At 36.8% G+C, this 18536-nt stretch overlaps 1 protein-coding gene across 2 annotated transcripts in view; it reads right to left on the bottom strand.

Moving 5' to 3' along the window:
• Positions 1 to 18536, bottom strand: part of COTL1 (coactosin like F-actin binding protein 1) — a 59107-nt gene that overhangs the window by 25552 nt on the left and 15019 nt on the right. The window contains exon 3 of one of the 2 annotated variants that reach the window (XM_074286331.1): positions 6155 to 6312. In XM_074286331.1, the coding sequence (XP_074142432.1) occupies positions 6155 to 6312 (158 nt within the window). Of the gene's footprint in view, positions 1 to 6120; positions 6313 to 18536 lie in introns of both variants that reach the window. The other variant, XM_074286332.1, reaches the window with a different exon arrangement.

Here is an 18536-nt window from a genome sequence, read left to right as displayed (position 1 = left end):
AGTTTAAGAACCCTTGCACTACACCGTGCTATTTATTCCTACTTAATTACTATTTAATCAAAAAGCACTTATTAAGCAGCTACTGGATGCTGATACTGTGCTGAGGTTACAAAGGCATATTACTCTCACTGCCCCACATTACTTTCAAAGAAGAGGAGAGAAAAGATACCAAAAAAACATCTTTGAGAGACTCTGAAATCATTTACAGAAATGACCAGAAACCAGGATGGCTCATTTATTTCAGATATCAGCAAGTATTCTGTTTTCATAAGCATTAAGCAATCTTGACTCAGAAACAGCCAAATGGCCCAGTAGATAAAATGCCATGGCTGGAGTCATAAGAATTCATCTTCTTGAGTTCAAATCCAGACTCAGACACTTCCTAACTGAGTAATCCTGGGCAAGTCACTTAACTCTGTTTGCCTCAGTTTCCTCATCTGTAAAATAAGCTGGAAAGGAAATGGCAAACCATTCCAGTATCTCTGCCAAGAAGAGTCAGATATAACTGGAATGATTGGACATGTACATACAAACACAGTCTTGACTCAGCTTTCTAACAGATCTCATGGGAATTTATGACTAGCCTGCAGGTTAACTGTCATTTTAATGGGCTTTTAGATAATTTTATCCCTCAATAGCTGCATGTACAATTTTTTAAAAAAATAATTATTATATTAGTCATCTCTGGAAGTAGCTTCCAACCAAGATCTGATTCTTTGATGAAATTTCCTTAACACCAAAGCAAAAATGTTGAACAAAAGCAACTGACATAGAGATATTCTTCAGCTTTATATAGCATTATGTACCTGTTATTTAAGAACTAAAATTAGTCATTACAATTAATTAGATTTTTATTTACACTGTTAGAGTCACTGTGTATATTCTTCGGGAGCTGCTTCCCTCTGAATTCATTCACATACGTGTCAGAATCAAGAGATTTAGAGCTGTTGTTGAATCATGTCTGACTCTTCCTGATCCCATTTGGGGTTTTCTTGGCACAGATACTAGAGTGATTTGCCATTTTGTTCTCCAGCTATTTTATAGAAGAGGAAAGTTGAGGAAGAAAGGGGCAGAGGGCTAGGATTTAAACAGATTTTCTTTACTGCAGTCCAAGGTAGTCTATCCACTGTATCACTTAGCAGCCCCAAGAGATTTAGAATCAGAAGGTCACCTAAACCCATTATAAACTTTCCCATTATAACTGAGGGAACTGAGGTCCAGAGCAAATATTTTCCTAAGGTCATATAAAAATTCATTATTGCTTCACTTATTCTCTTGAGGATATAATCCAGGAATCCCAGCTCCAGTAGCAGAGCTGAGATTCTAACCCAAGTCCAAATCCAGCATACCTCCCCCTCTGCTTTCCCTACTCATCATTTCTTACAGTACAGTAGGATTCCATCATATTTATATAGCACACTTTGTTCAGTCAATTTCCTAAATGATAGTTTGTTTTGAATTTTTGCTACCACACAGAAAGTGCTGCTGTGAATATTTTGGTACACGGGAGGCCCATCTGTCCTTGCCTTCCTTAGGGGCAGATGTCCAGTAATAAGATTGCTGGGTCAATAATGATGGGAAATTATTTTACGCATAAGGTGATAGCTCATTGTTTTGACAGAGTTGATAAGCAGATTCTTAAAATAGCTTTTCAAAGTCAATTGCCACAAAGATATTGAATTTCCTAGTAAGACAAACTTCCAATCTTTTAAAAAGCATTTTAGAGATCATCTATTCCAATCCAAACTCACATCGTTCAGGAAAATCCATGTAAATGAAGCTTTCAGAAATAGAAGCACAGAATAATTTGCTATTGATGATGACTTCTCACTCATCCTCCTCATCATCCTAAAGTTCTCCATCATTTGCAGGTAGCAAATCCTAGTGTGTCTCTACCTCTGTAAAATCTCTTGTATTCAACTTTGTCTCGATTCATATAGCCACTATCCTGGTGTAGCTCTTCCTTCCTCTCTCCCAGGCATGGAAATATCCAGCTAATTGGTCTTCCTGTTTCTAATCTCTCCAATCTAACATTGTACAAAGCTTCCAAAAGTAGTTTTAATCAAAAGCTCCTAAGTGATCTTCCTTAAATTGACTCTCTCTTGCTCTTTCAGAAGCTCCCTATTGCCATTAGGATAAAATATAAACTCCTCAGCACAAGCGGGCTCCAACCTAAATTCCAGTCAAAAAGAATAACTTCGTTACTCTCCAAATTCAATGTTTCTTCTTCATACATTTTAAACACTTGGAATACCATCTACTCCATTTCCACCTTACAAATACTTTTATCTTCCTTCAGATTTTGATTACACTTCCATTTCCTTCATGAAGCTTTCCCTGACATTTCTCCTACCTTCTATCCTCTATCCCCCTCCTTCCACACATAGAGACTTCAGACACTTACTTGTTAATATTATTCTACTACTTAAATTACTTTTCATTTGCTTCTCTGTAGACATATTATATCTCTCTTTTGGAGGGCAAAGGATATTTCTGTATTTACCATACCTAGAACACAATTAGTACTATGGACAAGAACTCTTAAATGTGAAATTCATCTCCTTCAGTATATTTAAAATTCTGTTTGATAGTGATTTGATGAATGTCTACTATGGGAGACAATATCATACAGTACATAGAGACCCAGCTTTGAATCTTGGAAGACCTGACACATTCTGTCTGGGTAAGTCACTTAACAGGATTCTAGTCAACTCTTTAAGACTAAATAATTTTATTTTATTTAAAGAATTTATTTTATTTTATTTATTTATTTTGTTTAAAGAAACAGAATAAGAAAAAAAGAAAAACAGAAAAGGAATACAAAAAAAAAGAAAGAAACAAAAGAGAACATTATCATGTGTCTAGCAGTACATCAAGGAGGATTCAAAATATATAATAACAAATATCAGTTCAAGAAAGTATATACATTAGCAGTATGCATGTGTGTCCGTAAGACTAAGTTTTAGAGAGAAGAGAAGAAAAGCACAGGTACTAAGTTGAGTTGTTAGAGGGAGTTCCCCTTGACAGTGAAAGTCATTTAGTTATTTCAGTTTCTCTCATGACCTACTCTTTGTGACTCCATTTGGGGTTTTCTTGACAAAGATATGGAGCGCCTTGCCATTTCCATTTTACAGACGAGGAAACTTAGGCAAGTCAGTTTTACATGAAAATTACAGTTTGCTAAGAAAATTCCAAATGGAGTCTCAGAGTAAAACATGATGAAATTATTCAAAATACAAAATACAAAAAAATGAAAAAAGGCCCACTTGCCAAGGGTTTACATTCCAATAGAACATACATGAGAGTTTAATCCAGTTCCTTTTACTCTGAAGCAAAGTAGCTTTTATTTGAGGAAGCAATAAGGACTGTATACATTCTAGATATGGAGAACAGCTTGTGCAAAGATGCAGAGATCAGAGAGAGCATATCACCTGAATACTAGACACAAGGCCAGATTGGCTAGACCATAGAGTCGGGAAGATCAGAGAGGAGAGAGAAGAAAAAGCATCTATTGAGTACCTACTATGTGGCAGAAACTGTGCTAAGCACGCTACAAATACTCTCATTTGATCCTCACAAGAACTCTATGAGGCAAGAGCTATTATCTTATTTCATGGATGAAGAAATTAAAGGGATGTAAAATAAGGCAAGAAAAGCTACGTCTAAGCCAGATCACAAAGGGCTTTAAATGTCAAACAGAGGACTTCATATTTCATTCTAGAAACAAATGAGAGACTGAAGATACTGAAAGAGAGGACTGACCTGCTCAGACTTAGGTTTTAGGTTCTGCGGAAGGAAACTGGATTAGAAAAGTGGTTTGAGAAGCAGGTAGATGGTGCAGTGGATAGACCATAGATTGGAATACTTGTATTCAAATCTGACCTGAGACCCTTACTAGCTGTGTGACCCTGAGCAAGTCACTTAACCTTGTTTACCTCAGTTTCCTCATTTGTAAAATGAACTGGAAAAGAAAATAGAAAAATCACTCCCATATCTTTGCTAAGAAAACTCCAAATGGAGTCACAAGGAGTAAAACATGATGACATTATTCAAGAACAGTGACCAAAACCATCTGAAAGCCCAATTTTTAAGAGGCAGCTAGGAGATTCAGGAGAGTCAGGAGGACCTGAGTTCAAATTTGATCTCAGACATTTACTAGTGACCCTGGGCTAATCACTTACCCCTAATTGCTGAGAGAGGGAAGAAGGAAGAACAAGAAGACGGTGGGATTTTGAGGTTTACGAAGTAAGGGAAGATGATGAATTATGTTTCTGATCTTCTTATACTTTAGTGACTTTCACATAATCAATAATCTGGCATTATTGGTTTTTTTGTTATTCCTTGCACAAAACACTCAATCTTCTGATTCTGTGACTTTTACTGGCTGCCTTCCACACCTAGAATGTTCTCTCTCCACATCTCTGCCTCCTGGCTCCTGACTTTCTCCCAGTTCCTCCTCACCACAATCCTAGAGCCTTCCTTCTAATATTAACTTGAATGCATGTGGATAGAATGGCTTTCTGCTATCTCCTCTTTTAAAATAAGAGCTCTCTGACAGCAGAGGCTATTTCTTTTGTATCTTCAATATTTATCAGTTTCTGGCTTGCTCATAATAAACATATAATAAATGCCTTTTGACTTGACATTTATTTTGGGATATCTACAGGACATTGAGTGTTAGCAGTTAGTTTGAAAAAAGATTTGAGCATTAAGCACATGCAGATCTTTTGTGGCTTACTGGAATAGCCTCATTTCTGGAAATGGATTTTTAAGGCACAAGAGCCCCATAAAGAGTTAAGTGGGAGTGACCAGGAATTTCCAACCCTAAATCAGAAAGAGACTTAAGGCAGTGATATCAATCCTGGTGAATAGGACCTTAGAAGTTCAAAGACAAGATTACATATTGTAAGTTCTGTTTAACCGGCTGGCTGCTCTGTATTCTAAAAAGGAGTTGGCCTTTTAAGGCAAACAGTTTCTGGAGATAAAGGCTACATATGGCCAAGACTTTAGGAACTGACAGATTCTTCTCCTTATGGAGAGAAAGCAGCCGAATGTTCTTCCCTTGTCTGAGAGATGGATGAAAAAGGGCTTGTCTCCATTAAAATAACTGAACTATAAGCTTCTGAGTTCTGAGCTAAAAAATAAAAATGGAAGAACTTATTTCTCTTATGGAGAAGAAATAATACCTCAAATGAGGACTTTAAAGGAAGCCAGAAGCAGGATACAGAAGGAAATCTACCCCCAGGTGCTCAGCAGAGTAACAAGCCAGCAACTCCTGATGAAGATGACTTAGCATATAGGAAAGTAGTTCAAATGGAAACAAACAAACAAACAAAAAAAAAACCAATGGAAGGTATTGTTAAATTTTAAGGTCAATGACTCAATGCAATATGGCAGCTGCAAGAGCCAATGTAATCTTAAATTTTGTTAAGGGAAGCATAAAATGTGCAGGACTAGAAAAATAATAATCTCACTTTTCTTTGCTTTAAATTAGGTGCAATGAAGAAGAATATTAACAAATTAAAATAGCTGAGAAAAGAGAAGCCAAGATTGAGGAGGACACAAGATCATATATTATTAGGACGAGCTGAAGGAACTAGGAAAAGAAAATATATGATCATATATTGAATAGTAGAAGAATTACCACATAGAATAAAGATTTAATTCTCCATTGGCCCAAGAAGCAGAATAATAGGTAGATGTTAAAAAGAGGCTAATTTCATCTTAATATCAGGAAAAACTTGGTAGCAATTAGAGATACACAAAAGTGACACAGATAGCTTCAGGGGGCTATAGGTTCATAGTCACTGGAAATATTCAAGCAAAGATATTGAAACATTTGCTGAATAAATAAATGGGGGTATCTGTGGGTTACAAGAAAGCATATCAGGCAGATGAGATATTACAATAATAATAATAACCCAATACTGAATGTAAGTTCAAATCATGGTTGTGCTGCTTACTACCTATGTGGCCATGGCCATGTAATAATCTCTCTGGGGCTCAGTTTCTGCATCTATACAGTGGGGAGACTACTTCCATCACAGAGCAGATATGGGGATCAAATTAAATAGCTGATGTGAATTGTTTTATAATCAAAATGTCAGCTATCATCATCACGGTGGTTATTGTCATGAGTCAATGGCAGAATTACCTGTACGACTTCCTTCACGAGGGTCTTGTCCGTCCCGGTCTTGGCTCTTTGCAGCCCACTGACGTTCTCACCAATCCAAGTGATGAGGGCAAACTTCACTCTCTTGCTCATCGCATCCCCCGTGGTAAACCGAACAAACCCAAACAATCGAATGTCATCTTTAAGGAACAGAGAGAGAAACAATAATTAAAAATTTGACAAAAACAACTCCTTAAGTAAATAGGAGAGTGAGGAAAGACCACTGGGCTGTAAATCAGGAAGATCCATGTTCCTGAGTTCAAATCCAACTTCAGATATTTATTAGGTGTGTGGGCAATTCACTTTAACCCTGCTTGCCTCAGTTTTCTCATCTGTAAAATGAGAGGGAAATGGAAAACCACTCCAATATCTCTGCCAAGAAAACTCCAAATGCGATCACAAGATTTGGACCCTACTGAAAAATTTGCTTAATTGTTACAAAACAAGAGTCTCATGCTAGATGTCATTTGTTTTATTATACTATGAAGCACTGAGAAAAATGGACTTTGATAAGAAATGGTAATTGTTTCTCTAATATAAACCAACTACTGTCAGAGCTCCAAACATGGCTCTTTCATAAGTCCAGAAGATTTCTGATGGCTACTTTTTTACTATATTCCTGATGACTAACATGGTACCTTGATCTTAGCTTTTGTTCTATATTTGTTGAATAGAAAGTTGAATTAAAATCAGTTTTTATTTGGACTCATAGATGTATCCATCCCAATCTGACAATAATTGGAAAGCTCTGATAAAAGACTAATCAATATGGAAGAACAGGAATAAGCATTTAGATACCACACCTACTATGTGCTGATCCCTTTTTACAGATATTATTTTATTTGATCCTCACAACAACACTGGGAGGTAGGTGATATTATTATTCCCATTTTAAAAGAAAAGGAAGCTGAGCAAATAGGTCATGAGACTTGCTCGTAGTCACATAGCTGGTAAGTATCTGAAGCCAGATTTGAAGTTCTGACTCCAGGGCCAGCACTCTCTCCACTCACAGCATCACCAGCTGCCTCCAGGATGCTAAGCATTATTCAAGATACCAAGTCTTGCTGCATATGTATAATCAATATCAGATTAATTGCTTTCTCAAGAGGGAAAGAGAATTTGGAACTCAAAAAAATTTTAAATGAATGTTTATAAAGTTTAATGTCATTGAAAAATGCTTAACAAAACAAATAAAAATGTATTTTAAAGACTAGGGTATAACTAAATATGGGACATGTTTGTATCTCTGCTACAATGAAGGCTAAGGCTGGTGGATCTTTTGAATTGAGGAATTCTGAATCACACTAGAATTTTTAAAAATGAATTTGAGGTGACTCTTCAGTTCTAGAGGTATGAAAAACCATTGGAAATATGAGATTGGTCAGCAGAAAGAGTGGAGCAGGAAAAGTAGATCTGAGAATCGTCAGCCTAGTGATGATAATTAAGTCTATGGGAGCTGATGAGAGCACCAAATGAAGTCTTACTCGGGGAGAGAAAAGGACTCAGGATAATCAGCTCTTATCCATGACACTATGTAACCACCAAGTGGTTAAAAGTATCTGGCGTCAATTCAAGCAAGTAGCTACTGTGGAGATAGAGCATCTCCACTACAAATTAAAACATAGTTTGGTGAATAATTATTGTTGAGGGAGAAACTGAATGTCAGTGGAAACCTTATGAACTTCCTCTTTCAGAAGAAAAAAATATCATCTTGTAAATGATATTTGATAAAATATCTACCTCCCTGAATTAGATTCTAGTCTAATAGCTAGCTCTTCATAATTAACTATTTATATTTCTGTAACATGTTAGGTCTTTCCCCTAACATGATGTAGTCGTCCTTATGGGTCATTTTAAACCATTGATGAGGAGGAGGAAGAAGAGGATGATTAATCATTATTATGACCATTTATGGGCAAAATCACACACTGAAAAATTGAAGTGACTTTCTGACTATCATATAGTTAATAAAAAAGAGAGCCAGAATTATGATTAATAAATAAAGAATATTACTTGAAAGGGACCTAGAAGATGATCTCTTTTTAGATCACATTGAAGTCTAGGGAGGAAAAAATGTGTGGTTCAAAGTTCCCTGCAGTTCTCTCTTGGTTCTACTTTTAATTCTCTTGACTTCTATCTCCACTATGATCCAGCAGTTTTGAAGATCACTTCACTATGGTGGACCCTTCCTTTGATTAGTCAGTTCCTTCTGGGATTTCCATTTTTTCCTCCTGGCAGTTTATTAGTAGGAAATACGCATTTCTTTTTAATGTGTTATACATGTATAACTAATACCAGATTATTTGCTGTCCTGGGGAGAGGGGAAGGAGAAAAGTTTGGAACTCAAAATCTTACAGAAATGAATATTGAAAACTATCTTTACATGTAATTATAATATATATATATATATATAAAATGATGATGATGATGATGATGATGATGATGATGATGATGATGATGATGATGATGTTGAATTTCTAGTTTATCCTTGGATACCCATTCCTTCCTGGAATCCACTTCTTTCTCCACCATGTCCCAGCTTAGATAACATCTTTACATATATATTTCAAAATACATTTAGCTACCAATTCACCCTTGTAAAACCTTGTGTTCCAAATTTTTCTCCCTTCTTCCCCATCTCTCCCCTCCTCTAGATAGCAAGTAATCTAAAATAGGTTAAACATGTGCAATTCTTCTAAATGTATTTCCATATTTATCATGCTGCACAAGAAAAATCAGATCAAAATGGGGGGAAATGAGAAAGAAAAAAAAAACAAGCAAACAACAAAAAAAGGCGAGAATAGTATGTTTTATCTACATTCAGTCCCCATAATCCTCCCTCTAGCTGCAATTGCTCTCTCCATCACAAGTCTATTGAAATTGCTCTGAATCATCTCGCTGTTGGAAAGGGCCACGTCCATCAGAATGGATTATCTTGTTGCTGTGTACAATGTTCTCTTGGTTCTACTTACTTAGCATCAGTTCATGTAAGTCTCTCCAGGACTTTCTGAAATCATCCTGCTGATCATTTCTTATAGAACAATAATATTCCAATGCATTCATATGCCATCACTTATTCAGCTTGGGTAGCTTCTTTATCACCTAGTTCAGCTTCCTTGTACATGTGGTCTTCCTACATTAGAATGTAAGCTCCTTGAGGGCAGGAATGTGGGAATGTCTTTCTTTTTGCTAATATTTGTATTCCCAGAACTTAGCAAAGTTTCTGGAGCACTGTAAATGATTAGTATATACTTGTTGACTTGACTAGTTAACTTGGTAACTAATCAACAGTCATGATCTGTTGAAATCCAGTGATGATACTATAATCCCACTTGTAGAACAGTCTGAACTGTTGTTGTTTTTTCCCCCCAGTGGTTAATACTGATCCATCCACAGTTACTCAACAAGTTGGTTTTCCTTGTGACTATGGGCACACATTTTTGCAAGATTATTGGCTAAGATTAAGCATATAGTGTGTGTCTATGACTGAATTCCAAAACAAAACCCTAAATATGACATATGGGGATGAAATTCACGATGAGGACCAAAAGTAAATCAGAGGTCCCCAACCAATAAATCATAATCCATCCATATACCTTAGATTCTTATCGAGAAGGTCACTAAGCTGCAGATGTCCTCTCTACCAGCAATAAGAGACCTAAAATTTTATGCCAACTTTCTCCAACTCCCATACTCCACCACTCACCATTCTTTCCATTGGCTAAGAGAATTTAGGGAAATTTAAAATGCCATTTATCAGGAAGAGGCCTCAGATCTCTAATCTGCTGGACATCCTGTTATTTGGCCATAGTTAAAAGATGAATAATAGACTCATCCATCTCCTCCCATGTCCTTCCAAAGGCATTAGCCACATAACTGGTTGACTGGCAACTCTAATACATTGATTCTATTAAAAATGGTTCAAAAGGCAATGAGAAAAAAGAACAGTGGTTCAGCTGCAGCTGTTACCAGTAACCTGTGTGAGGGAAGTGACATAAACCATCGATGATAACATGGCTGATGGAAAAAGAAAGTAAGATGTGCAGTGAGGAAGATCTCTCTGTCAAAGGACTCAACTGGCATCCAACAATTCATGACAAAACTAGAGGTAGACCTCCAATATGTTGGGTAGACCAAAGCTTCTTAAACTGTAAGTCAAGACCCCATATGGGTCACATAACATATGAGGTCATAAAAGGTATCAAATATTCCACCAAAATGTAATTTTTTTGTAAAAATAAATAAGTACATTTATATCATTAGTATGCAAATTCACCTTCATCTTTAATAAATGATCAAATTTTATGTATACCAAAGAAATGTTTTAAAATAATTTTTTATTTATTACCAGTAAAATGTTTGATTTGTATAGCTATTTTACATACTTATTTACTTAAGGATGCATAAAAATTTCTTGAGTAAAAAAGAGTCAGGAGTGGGAAAAGTTTATGAAGTCCTGGGATAGACCCTCTATGGAGGCTTTATGGAAGGACATTTTAAGAGCCACAAATGAAGAGAGAAGGGATGGATGGGAGATAACCTACAATGTTAGGAGGGCTATCCAGTTCAATGAGAGCAAGAATCCCTCAAGGCCCCATTAACAAGAGTTTGGCTCCCACTCCACCAGATTCTCCTTCCAGTATTATGGAGATAATGAAATGCTAACACAGAGAGAACAGCATTTCTGGCAAAACCTAACCAGCTAATAAGATTTTGGTTTGGAACTATGAATGGAGCAAGAGTCTGTTCTCTGAGGAGCAGCTGAGCCAGATTTAGAGAGGCTCATGAGAGTCACTGAGTCCCTTCAGCCACTGGGAAGCGGGGAGGGCTGTGATCTGCTTCAGGGGAGACAGTACCGTATCACTGAAGTCGGGCTCTGGGAAAGACGTGCACAAGCAGACACACAAACATTTGTTGAATTAACCTCTAGCCCAAGCAATCTGGAGCTGCACAGAACTGATAATGTCACACGCTGCCTCGGTTGAGGGGATCCGTCAGAGTCAAATGTCATCCCAGTTCCAGAGTTGGCAATGGAAATAAGTAAATGTCACCATTTGAAAAAGCAACCACAATCCAGCACCAGCTAATTATATTCCCCAATGCAATCAGATTCTCTCAGTGTGCAAAGCCCTGGACCACACACAAATGCCCCTCCATATAATTCAGTGTAACTAAAGCAAAAAAATCCCAGTAGTTTCCTAGGCAACCACTTTTTTCTCCCCTTGCTTTAATATTTAACAGAAATACCCACTAGCTTCTGGTTTGTGTTTGAAGGTAGCCTCACTTCAGTTCCTAAACACCCTAAAATGACAAACTGGCAGAACACAAGAACTCGGAAGTCATAAGTAATTCACCAAGGGAGCCTTCAAAAATAATTTTGTCCAACTTTATCATTTGGCAGAAGATACTAAGGCCAATCTTTACAAGAATACGTGAATAGGGAGGACTAGAAAGAAGCCTCTGACTCTGAGACCAAAGTCTTGCACCAGAATTCACTGCCTTGACTCCTCCTTCAAAGGGCTTTTCTCCATCCTAATTCCTAATCAAAAATATTTGAGACATCTTTCAGTGTTCCCATAGAGTTTTCTTTTTCCCCATTGTAATTGAGGATGATGATGGGAAATATTAAATAATAAACTAGATAAATAATAAATAATAACATATTTTATGCCATGCCATGTTTTATAGAAATATATCTATTTTATACATTATTTATTATATTTAATATAGTATAACATATAAGTATGTTGTATTTATTATATTTTGTCTAATACCATATTTTACATAAATATATTGCATTTATTTTATATATTATTTATTGCATTTAATATATTATGACATATTGTATATATTATATTTTCTATGTCAAATTAAAATTTACTTTAAAAGTATGCTGTACAAAAAGACCCCTTTCCCCCCACCAAGAACTGCTTGTTAAACATTTACAAGCACAACAATAGCTATTACTATTAGTGAAGGCATACTAACCAATTCTAAAGCTGAAATTTCATATTCTATAAATAGTTTTCAAAGAACTGAGATTTTATCACTGTGGACACTTTTTTAAACTGATATAAAATATGTCCCTTCCACACTTTAGTAGATGCGCTTTCTCTCTCTCTCTCTCTCTCTCTCTCTCTCTCTCTCTCTCTCTCTCTCTCTCTCTCTCTCTCTCTCTCTCTTTCTCTCTCTCTCTCTCTCTTTCTCTCTTTTCTCTCTCTCTCTCTTTCTCTCTCTCTCTTTCTCTCTCTCTCTGTCTCTCTCTCTGTCTCTGTCTCTCTGTCTCTTTCTCTCTCTCTCTCCTGTCTCTCTCTCTCTCTCTCTCTCTCTCTCTCTCTCTTCTCTCTCTCTCTCTCTCTCTCTCGTCTCTCTCTCTTCTCTCTCCTCTTTCTCTCTCTCTCTTCCTCTCTCTCTCTCTTTTCTCTTCTCTCTCTTCTCTCTCTCTCTCTGTCTCTCTCTCTGTCTCTGTCTCTCTGTCTCTTTCTCTCTCTCTCTCCTGTCTCTCTCTCTCTCTCTCTCTGTCTCTCTCTGTCTCTCTCTCTCTCTCTCTCTGTCTCTCTCTCTCTGTCTCTCTCTCTCTGTCTCTCTCTCTCTCTCTCTCTCTCTCTCTCTCTCTCTCTCTCTCTCTCTCTCTCTCTCTCTCTCTCTCTCTCTCTCTGTGTGTGTGTCTCTCTCTCTGTCTTACCCTTGGTCTTCAAGACTTAGCTCAAGTGCTAAGCTTTTCTTGATCATCCCAGTAGAGTTTCCTATTCTTTTCCTTCCCTGCCCCCAATTGCTTGGTATTTCTTATGTGTGTGTGTTTTTTATCTACTGATTTGTGTACCTGTGTCTTGCCCCTTCTTCCAAGAAGAATACAAGCTCTCTGAGGGCAGGAATTATTTTTACTTTTGCATCTCTGCATCTGGCACTGTGCCAGCCCCACAGTAAGTACTTAATAAGTGCTTGTGAAATTTAATTGAATTAAATTGAAATGCTCCCAGAACTGTCCTTCTTTCAGTGCTGAATAAAACACTAATAATTAATTTCTTTTAGGTTGGCAGGAAGTCTGATCTGGAATTCAGAAACAGATATTACTAGGACATGCAATTTTAGGGAAAAAAAAAAAACTTAAACCACATAAACTCATGGATGTCAGTAGTTAGATGGAAGAGAGTCAGCTGACTAAAACAATAATTTTTTTGCCCCACCAAGCAAATTCTTAAGAGCTACTCAAACAGATCTGATGGATGTCTTCCCTTAGAATACTTTCCTGGAAAAAGTCTAAGCTAATTTTGACCTCTAAATGTTCAAAGAAGTTGCAACCCATAAAATCCTACACTTCCTCTTCAAAGTTCCCTGACTATTGTGCAGCATTTAGACAAAACACTGAACAGGTATATCTGAAACCCTTCCACTGAGTTTTATTATCTTGAGCCAATCCCATTCCTTTTCTGGGCCTCAGTTTCCTAATCTGTAAATTGAAGTGTTTGGACCAGCTCTGAATATCTTATAGTTCTGGTTTTTTTTTTTTTTTTTTTTTTTTTTTTTTTTTTTTGCTTGCCTCTATATACTTATTCTTTTCTTTTTTCCTAGAAGCGAAGGAGGGGGAGAAAGGAGAGAAAGAAAATAAATATTTTTAATTGAAAAAAAAATTTTGTGATTCTAATGTCCATCACACCTACAATAAAGGTACCATAAATACACAAAGAAAAATTCATTCTATAATTTTGTAGAATGACATACACAAATTATATCCAATAAACAAATCTGCCACTTGAAATTGATTAGTGAATCACTAATTATGAGCTGTGTGACTTTTGGGCAAATCATTTAACTTGTTTGGATTTCAGATTCCCCATCTTAAAACAAGGAGGCTAAACAAATCATCTTTAGTTTTCTTTTAGCTTTGAAAATCATTGTGGTCCATCATTCTTTAGGTCTAGCCAAATGAAATTCAGACCCATAGTTCATAGCCACAACCTTTGTTCCCTTCCCGTACAAGAACCAGAATGACCATTCCTGTGTTTCTTTTTTTTCCCCCTGAGGCTGGGGTTAAGTGACTTGCCCAGGGTCACACAGCTAGGAAGTGTTAAGTGTCTGAGACCAAATTTGAACTCGGGTCCTCCTGAATTCAGGGCTGGTGCTCTATCCACTGCGCCACCTAGCTGCCCCCCCATTCCTGTGTTTCAGAGCACCCTCAGCCATCCCTAGTTGGTGGCTGGGAAAGACTCAGTCCTCTCCATCTATGAGTGGAGGTGACAAAGGGGAAGAAGAGTGAGGAAGTTGTCCAGCAAAGAGGAAACAGGGAGGCCTCCAGTTGTACAAATCTATCTCCACCCCAAATCTGACCTTCCTCCTGAGAGCAAGCAAAGCCTTCACCTTCCTCCATCCACTTCACTCTCTATTTGAAAAAAACAACATGTAAATGAAGGTTCCTGCCTGTTTTTATGACAAAAAACTGTCTAAGTTTCTACATTATAATTCTTGCAATTGGAGAAGTTTAGTGGGAACATTATAATTCCACGCTCTTTCCAGTTTCTAAGTTTTTTTTTTTTCAATGTTTTATCTTCCTCTTCCTTTCCATTTCCAACTTTGTTCAGGTTCTCACCTCCTTCTCCCATCAGAATTACATCACCTTCATTTGCACAGATAGCCATAGACAGACAGACAGACACACCCCAGACTTACACACAGATATACACCTCCTCCCTCAGACTACTCCAATCTGGTCTTCTAGGACCTTGTCTTTAGCAAATGATCAATGGCAACGCACACTACATTATGGGATAAATGTTCGTGTACCTAATAACAGCTAACATTTATTTAGCAGCATTTTCAGTTTTACAAAGAACTTTACATATGTCATCTCACTGGATCCTCCTAACAACTTTGTAAGTCAGGTGCTATTATTATTCCCATTTTATGAAAAGAAAATTGAGGCCCTGAGAGATCAAATGACATGCCCACATAGCTAGTTTTTGGGAGCAGGACCCGAACTCGGGTCATCCTGAGTTCTCTTATCTCTCTCCTCCCCTCTTCTTAACTAGTTTGGTTAGTATGCGTTTCCTCTTCTTAAAAAGAGAGTTGAAATAGTTGATGTCTTAAGAGCCAGCTTCCAGCTTTTAAATCTGTAATCTACCCTCAAGAAAAGAAATGAGTATAAAAGTCTAAATGGTGAGCTTTATGTTGGGGGGAGGGGAGAAAGAGAGACAGACAGACAGACAGAGAGACAGAGACAGAGAAAGAGAGACAGAGAGAGAGATTCAAAGAGAGGCAGAAACAAAGACAGAGAGAATAAGAAATTGCTTATAAAGAAGCTGCTCTATATAATAGACACCAGATTTCAATACAAACTGGATGGGAGAGAATCTCCAACCTAGCTGGTTCACAAAGAGTCAATGGCTAGCAAAAACTGCATTATCTAAAGAAAAATTTAAAAATAACAAATAACAAATATGTTCAGCAGACAGAGGGGGATGAAAATGAGCAGTCAGCTTCTATTGAAAGGCCCGTCTCCTATGTCCCTTTCATACGGACTCACAAGAGGGAAATCCTAACATCCTGTGAGGGGTGAACAAAACTGCTCTATCATGAGAATTCTGAGAACTCCAGAGCCAGCTGGCTTATTTCCGGTGTCTGATGATGTAGTGACATTGGAGTGTGAGAAGGCAAATACTGAAGAGGAGGTGGTGGGAGTAGGGAGGGAGAAAAACACACAGAGAGAAATTTTCTTTCACAAAGCAAAAGGGGAAAGGAGGGTTTGTGTTGGGGGGAAGTGAGGAAGACAGAGAGAAGAAGGAAAGGAAAGGGATAAGGAGGACTTGTGTGGTCTGGAGTTGAAAATAAGATATGATACACTCTTTTCAAAAAGGGATTAATATTATTTCCTATTTTACTGACTGGGCTAAACTCCAGAGAAAGAAAACAAGAAATGAGAGGACTGGAATTAAAAGAGGGACTTCAAAGGTAATTTAGTTAGTTTTCCCTTCTACAATTTACCCAATAATGAGCAGAGAGGAACCATGGTATAGCAGAAAAAAGCAAAGAAATTGGAGTCAAAAGATCCACATTCAAATTTGGCCTTGGACACCTACAAGCTGTGTGACCCTGGGCAAGTCAATTAACTTATTTCTGCTTTAGTTTCCTAATCTTTAAAATGAAGAATATAGACTTGATCAAAGTATGATCCAGAGAATTCTGGGAGTGTCTGAAACTCTTTCAGAGGGTCTATAAATTCAAAATTAGTTTTTATTTCTAATATAGTAAATATCTATAAATATAACCCAGATAAACAAAAAGTCTTTGGACTCCTCAATAATTTTTAATAGAATAAAGATACTGAGAATAAAAGTTTGAGAACCACTGGACTTATGATCATTAAGGACCTGTCCAGATCTGAAATTCCAAAGCCACACTAAACCCTTAATCAATTCAGACTAACAAAAGGGAAAGCTTGTGTAATTAAGTGAAAACTCCAAATTCTTTAATTCTTTAAAAATTTAAATTATACTGAATGTTAGAAGCTAAATGTTAAGGTTGGTAGGGATTCCAGAGACCAATCTCAAACCCTTTATTTTATGAGGAAGAATCAGACTCAGAAGTTGATATGCCCAATTTGTGAGGTAGGATTCAAATTCAGATCATCCTGATAGAAGGAAGACACTCTATTCACCATTCTGTGATTAATATCATTATATTTCAAGAATCTCTATTGGAAGGGATCTAGTCCAACCCTGTAATTTTACTTTGTCCTTTCTATCGCCCTCTTCCTCTCTCTTCTCCCCTCTGTCTCTCTTTCCTTATAATAATAATTATTATTATTTTTGCTAAAGCAATTGGGGTTAAGTGACTTACCCAGGATCACATAGCTAGGAAGTATTAAGTATCTGAAGTAGCATTTGAAATCAGGTTCTTCTGACTCCAGGGCTAATACTCTATCCACTGCATTATCTAACTGCCCCTCTCTTATTTTACTTTAGCTCTAAATCCAGCTTAAGCTATGCTAATAAAATATTTCTTAGTAGGAAAATGTCTATAGCATACCTGCTTAAAAGTATATAGCTAGGTCCAGATTAGGACGAATAATAAATCCCCTGAAGTGATTGCATTTTTTGAATTCATACTACATTTCCACTGGACTAGAACCAATAACTGTTTTATATAACTTCAAAGAGTGTGAATTTGAATACTCCAGGAATTCATCTTTTGAACTGAGACCTAGCTGTAGATGGAATTTATTATTTCATTTTTCTATATTACTTTGTAGTTTATAAGATTTTTTGAGCCTTTTTTGAGGTTTCCCATCTGTAAAAATGAGATATTTTTTCCAACTCCAAATTATGTGATCCTACTGCATTTCCAATAAGGTGTTCTTTTTACAAAGACCATCACACAAAGGCCTCCTACTAGAAGTACAAACCAGTAAGTTGGATCATGGAAAGCTAGAAGAGGTACAGCAGATAAGTCAACAAAAGCAGCAACAACCCCACAAAAGCAACAAATCCCAACCCCATGCACATACTTTTCAAAGTACTTTCCAAATAATGAAGTGCACAAGGTTTTGTTATCCCCATTTTATAGCTTGCTCTGTTTGCTAGTGACTGTTTGGTGCTAGAACCACAGAACCTTTCTAATGCAGAAGTCTTTCCACACTCCCCAAAGTAGAATGAGATTAATGGATGGACGAAGTTAATGCTTCTCAAACATCAGCTGCCTTAACCTAATAAGAAAGGAAGGCTACATAAGAAGAATTATAAGATCAGTGGATTGGCCAATAGGAGGCCTAGGTTCTAGGCCCTCTCTGCCAAAAACTGCTGATGTTGCCTCAGTTTCCCCATCTATGAAATGAGAAGAATGACCAGAGTCTGCTTAAACTCTACTAAGTCTAGGTAGTCATAATCTCCCAAATTGGTCTATGAATAGACCTTCTACTATATGATTGTAAAAGTCAATATTTTTATTTTTAAAATACTTTTTTATTTTTAACAAATAAAATTAATATTTCCCTATACAATATAAAATAAAAGAATTGTACTCCAAGGTAGAGCTTGCTTTTCTTGGAAAATATATAATAAATTCTATTTGCAACTTTTAAAGTTGTATGGTCTGTCTGAGATTCTTTTTAGCAATCCATTCTCTTTATTGTATTTTTAAAAACATTTTTCAATAACTGTCTGTTCTTTCAATCCTTTTCTTTCCCCCACTACCTCATCCTTGGTCCACATTTCTTTCCCAAAAAAGAAAAAAAGGAAAAGATTCTTGAAAAAAATCAATCAAACAAATGTCCAAAAATAGACACCTTCACTTGTACCTTGAGTCTATCATCTCTCTGTATGCATGTGGGTAAGTATGTTCCATCAATCAATGAACATTTATTTAGCACTTA

This window comes from Sminthopsis crassicaudata, chromosome 2 (assembly GCF_048593235.1).
Source record: "Sminthopsis crassicaudata isolate SCR6 chromosome 2, ASM4859323v1, whole genome shotgun sequence".
In the NCBI taxonomy this organism is placed as follows: domain Eukaryota; kingdom Metazoa; phylum Chordata; class Mammalia; order Dasyuromorphia; family Dasyuridae; genus Sminthopsis; species Sminthopsis crassicaudata.
The sequence above is the reverse complement of the archived record's forward strand: the minus strand, read 5'-3'. Positions and strand labels throughout refer to the sequence as shown.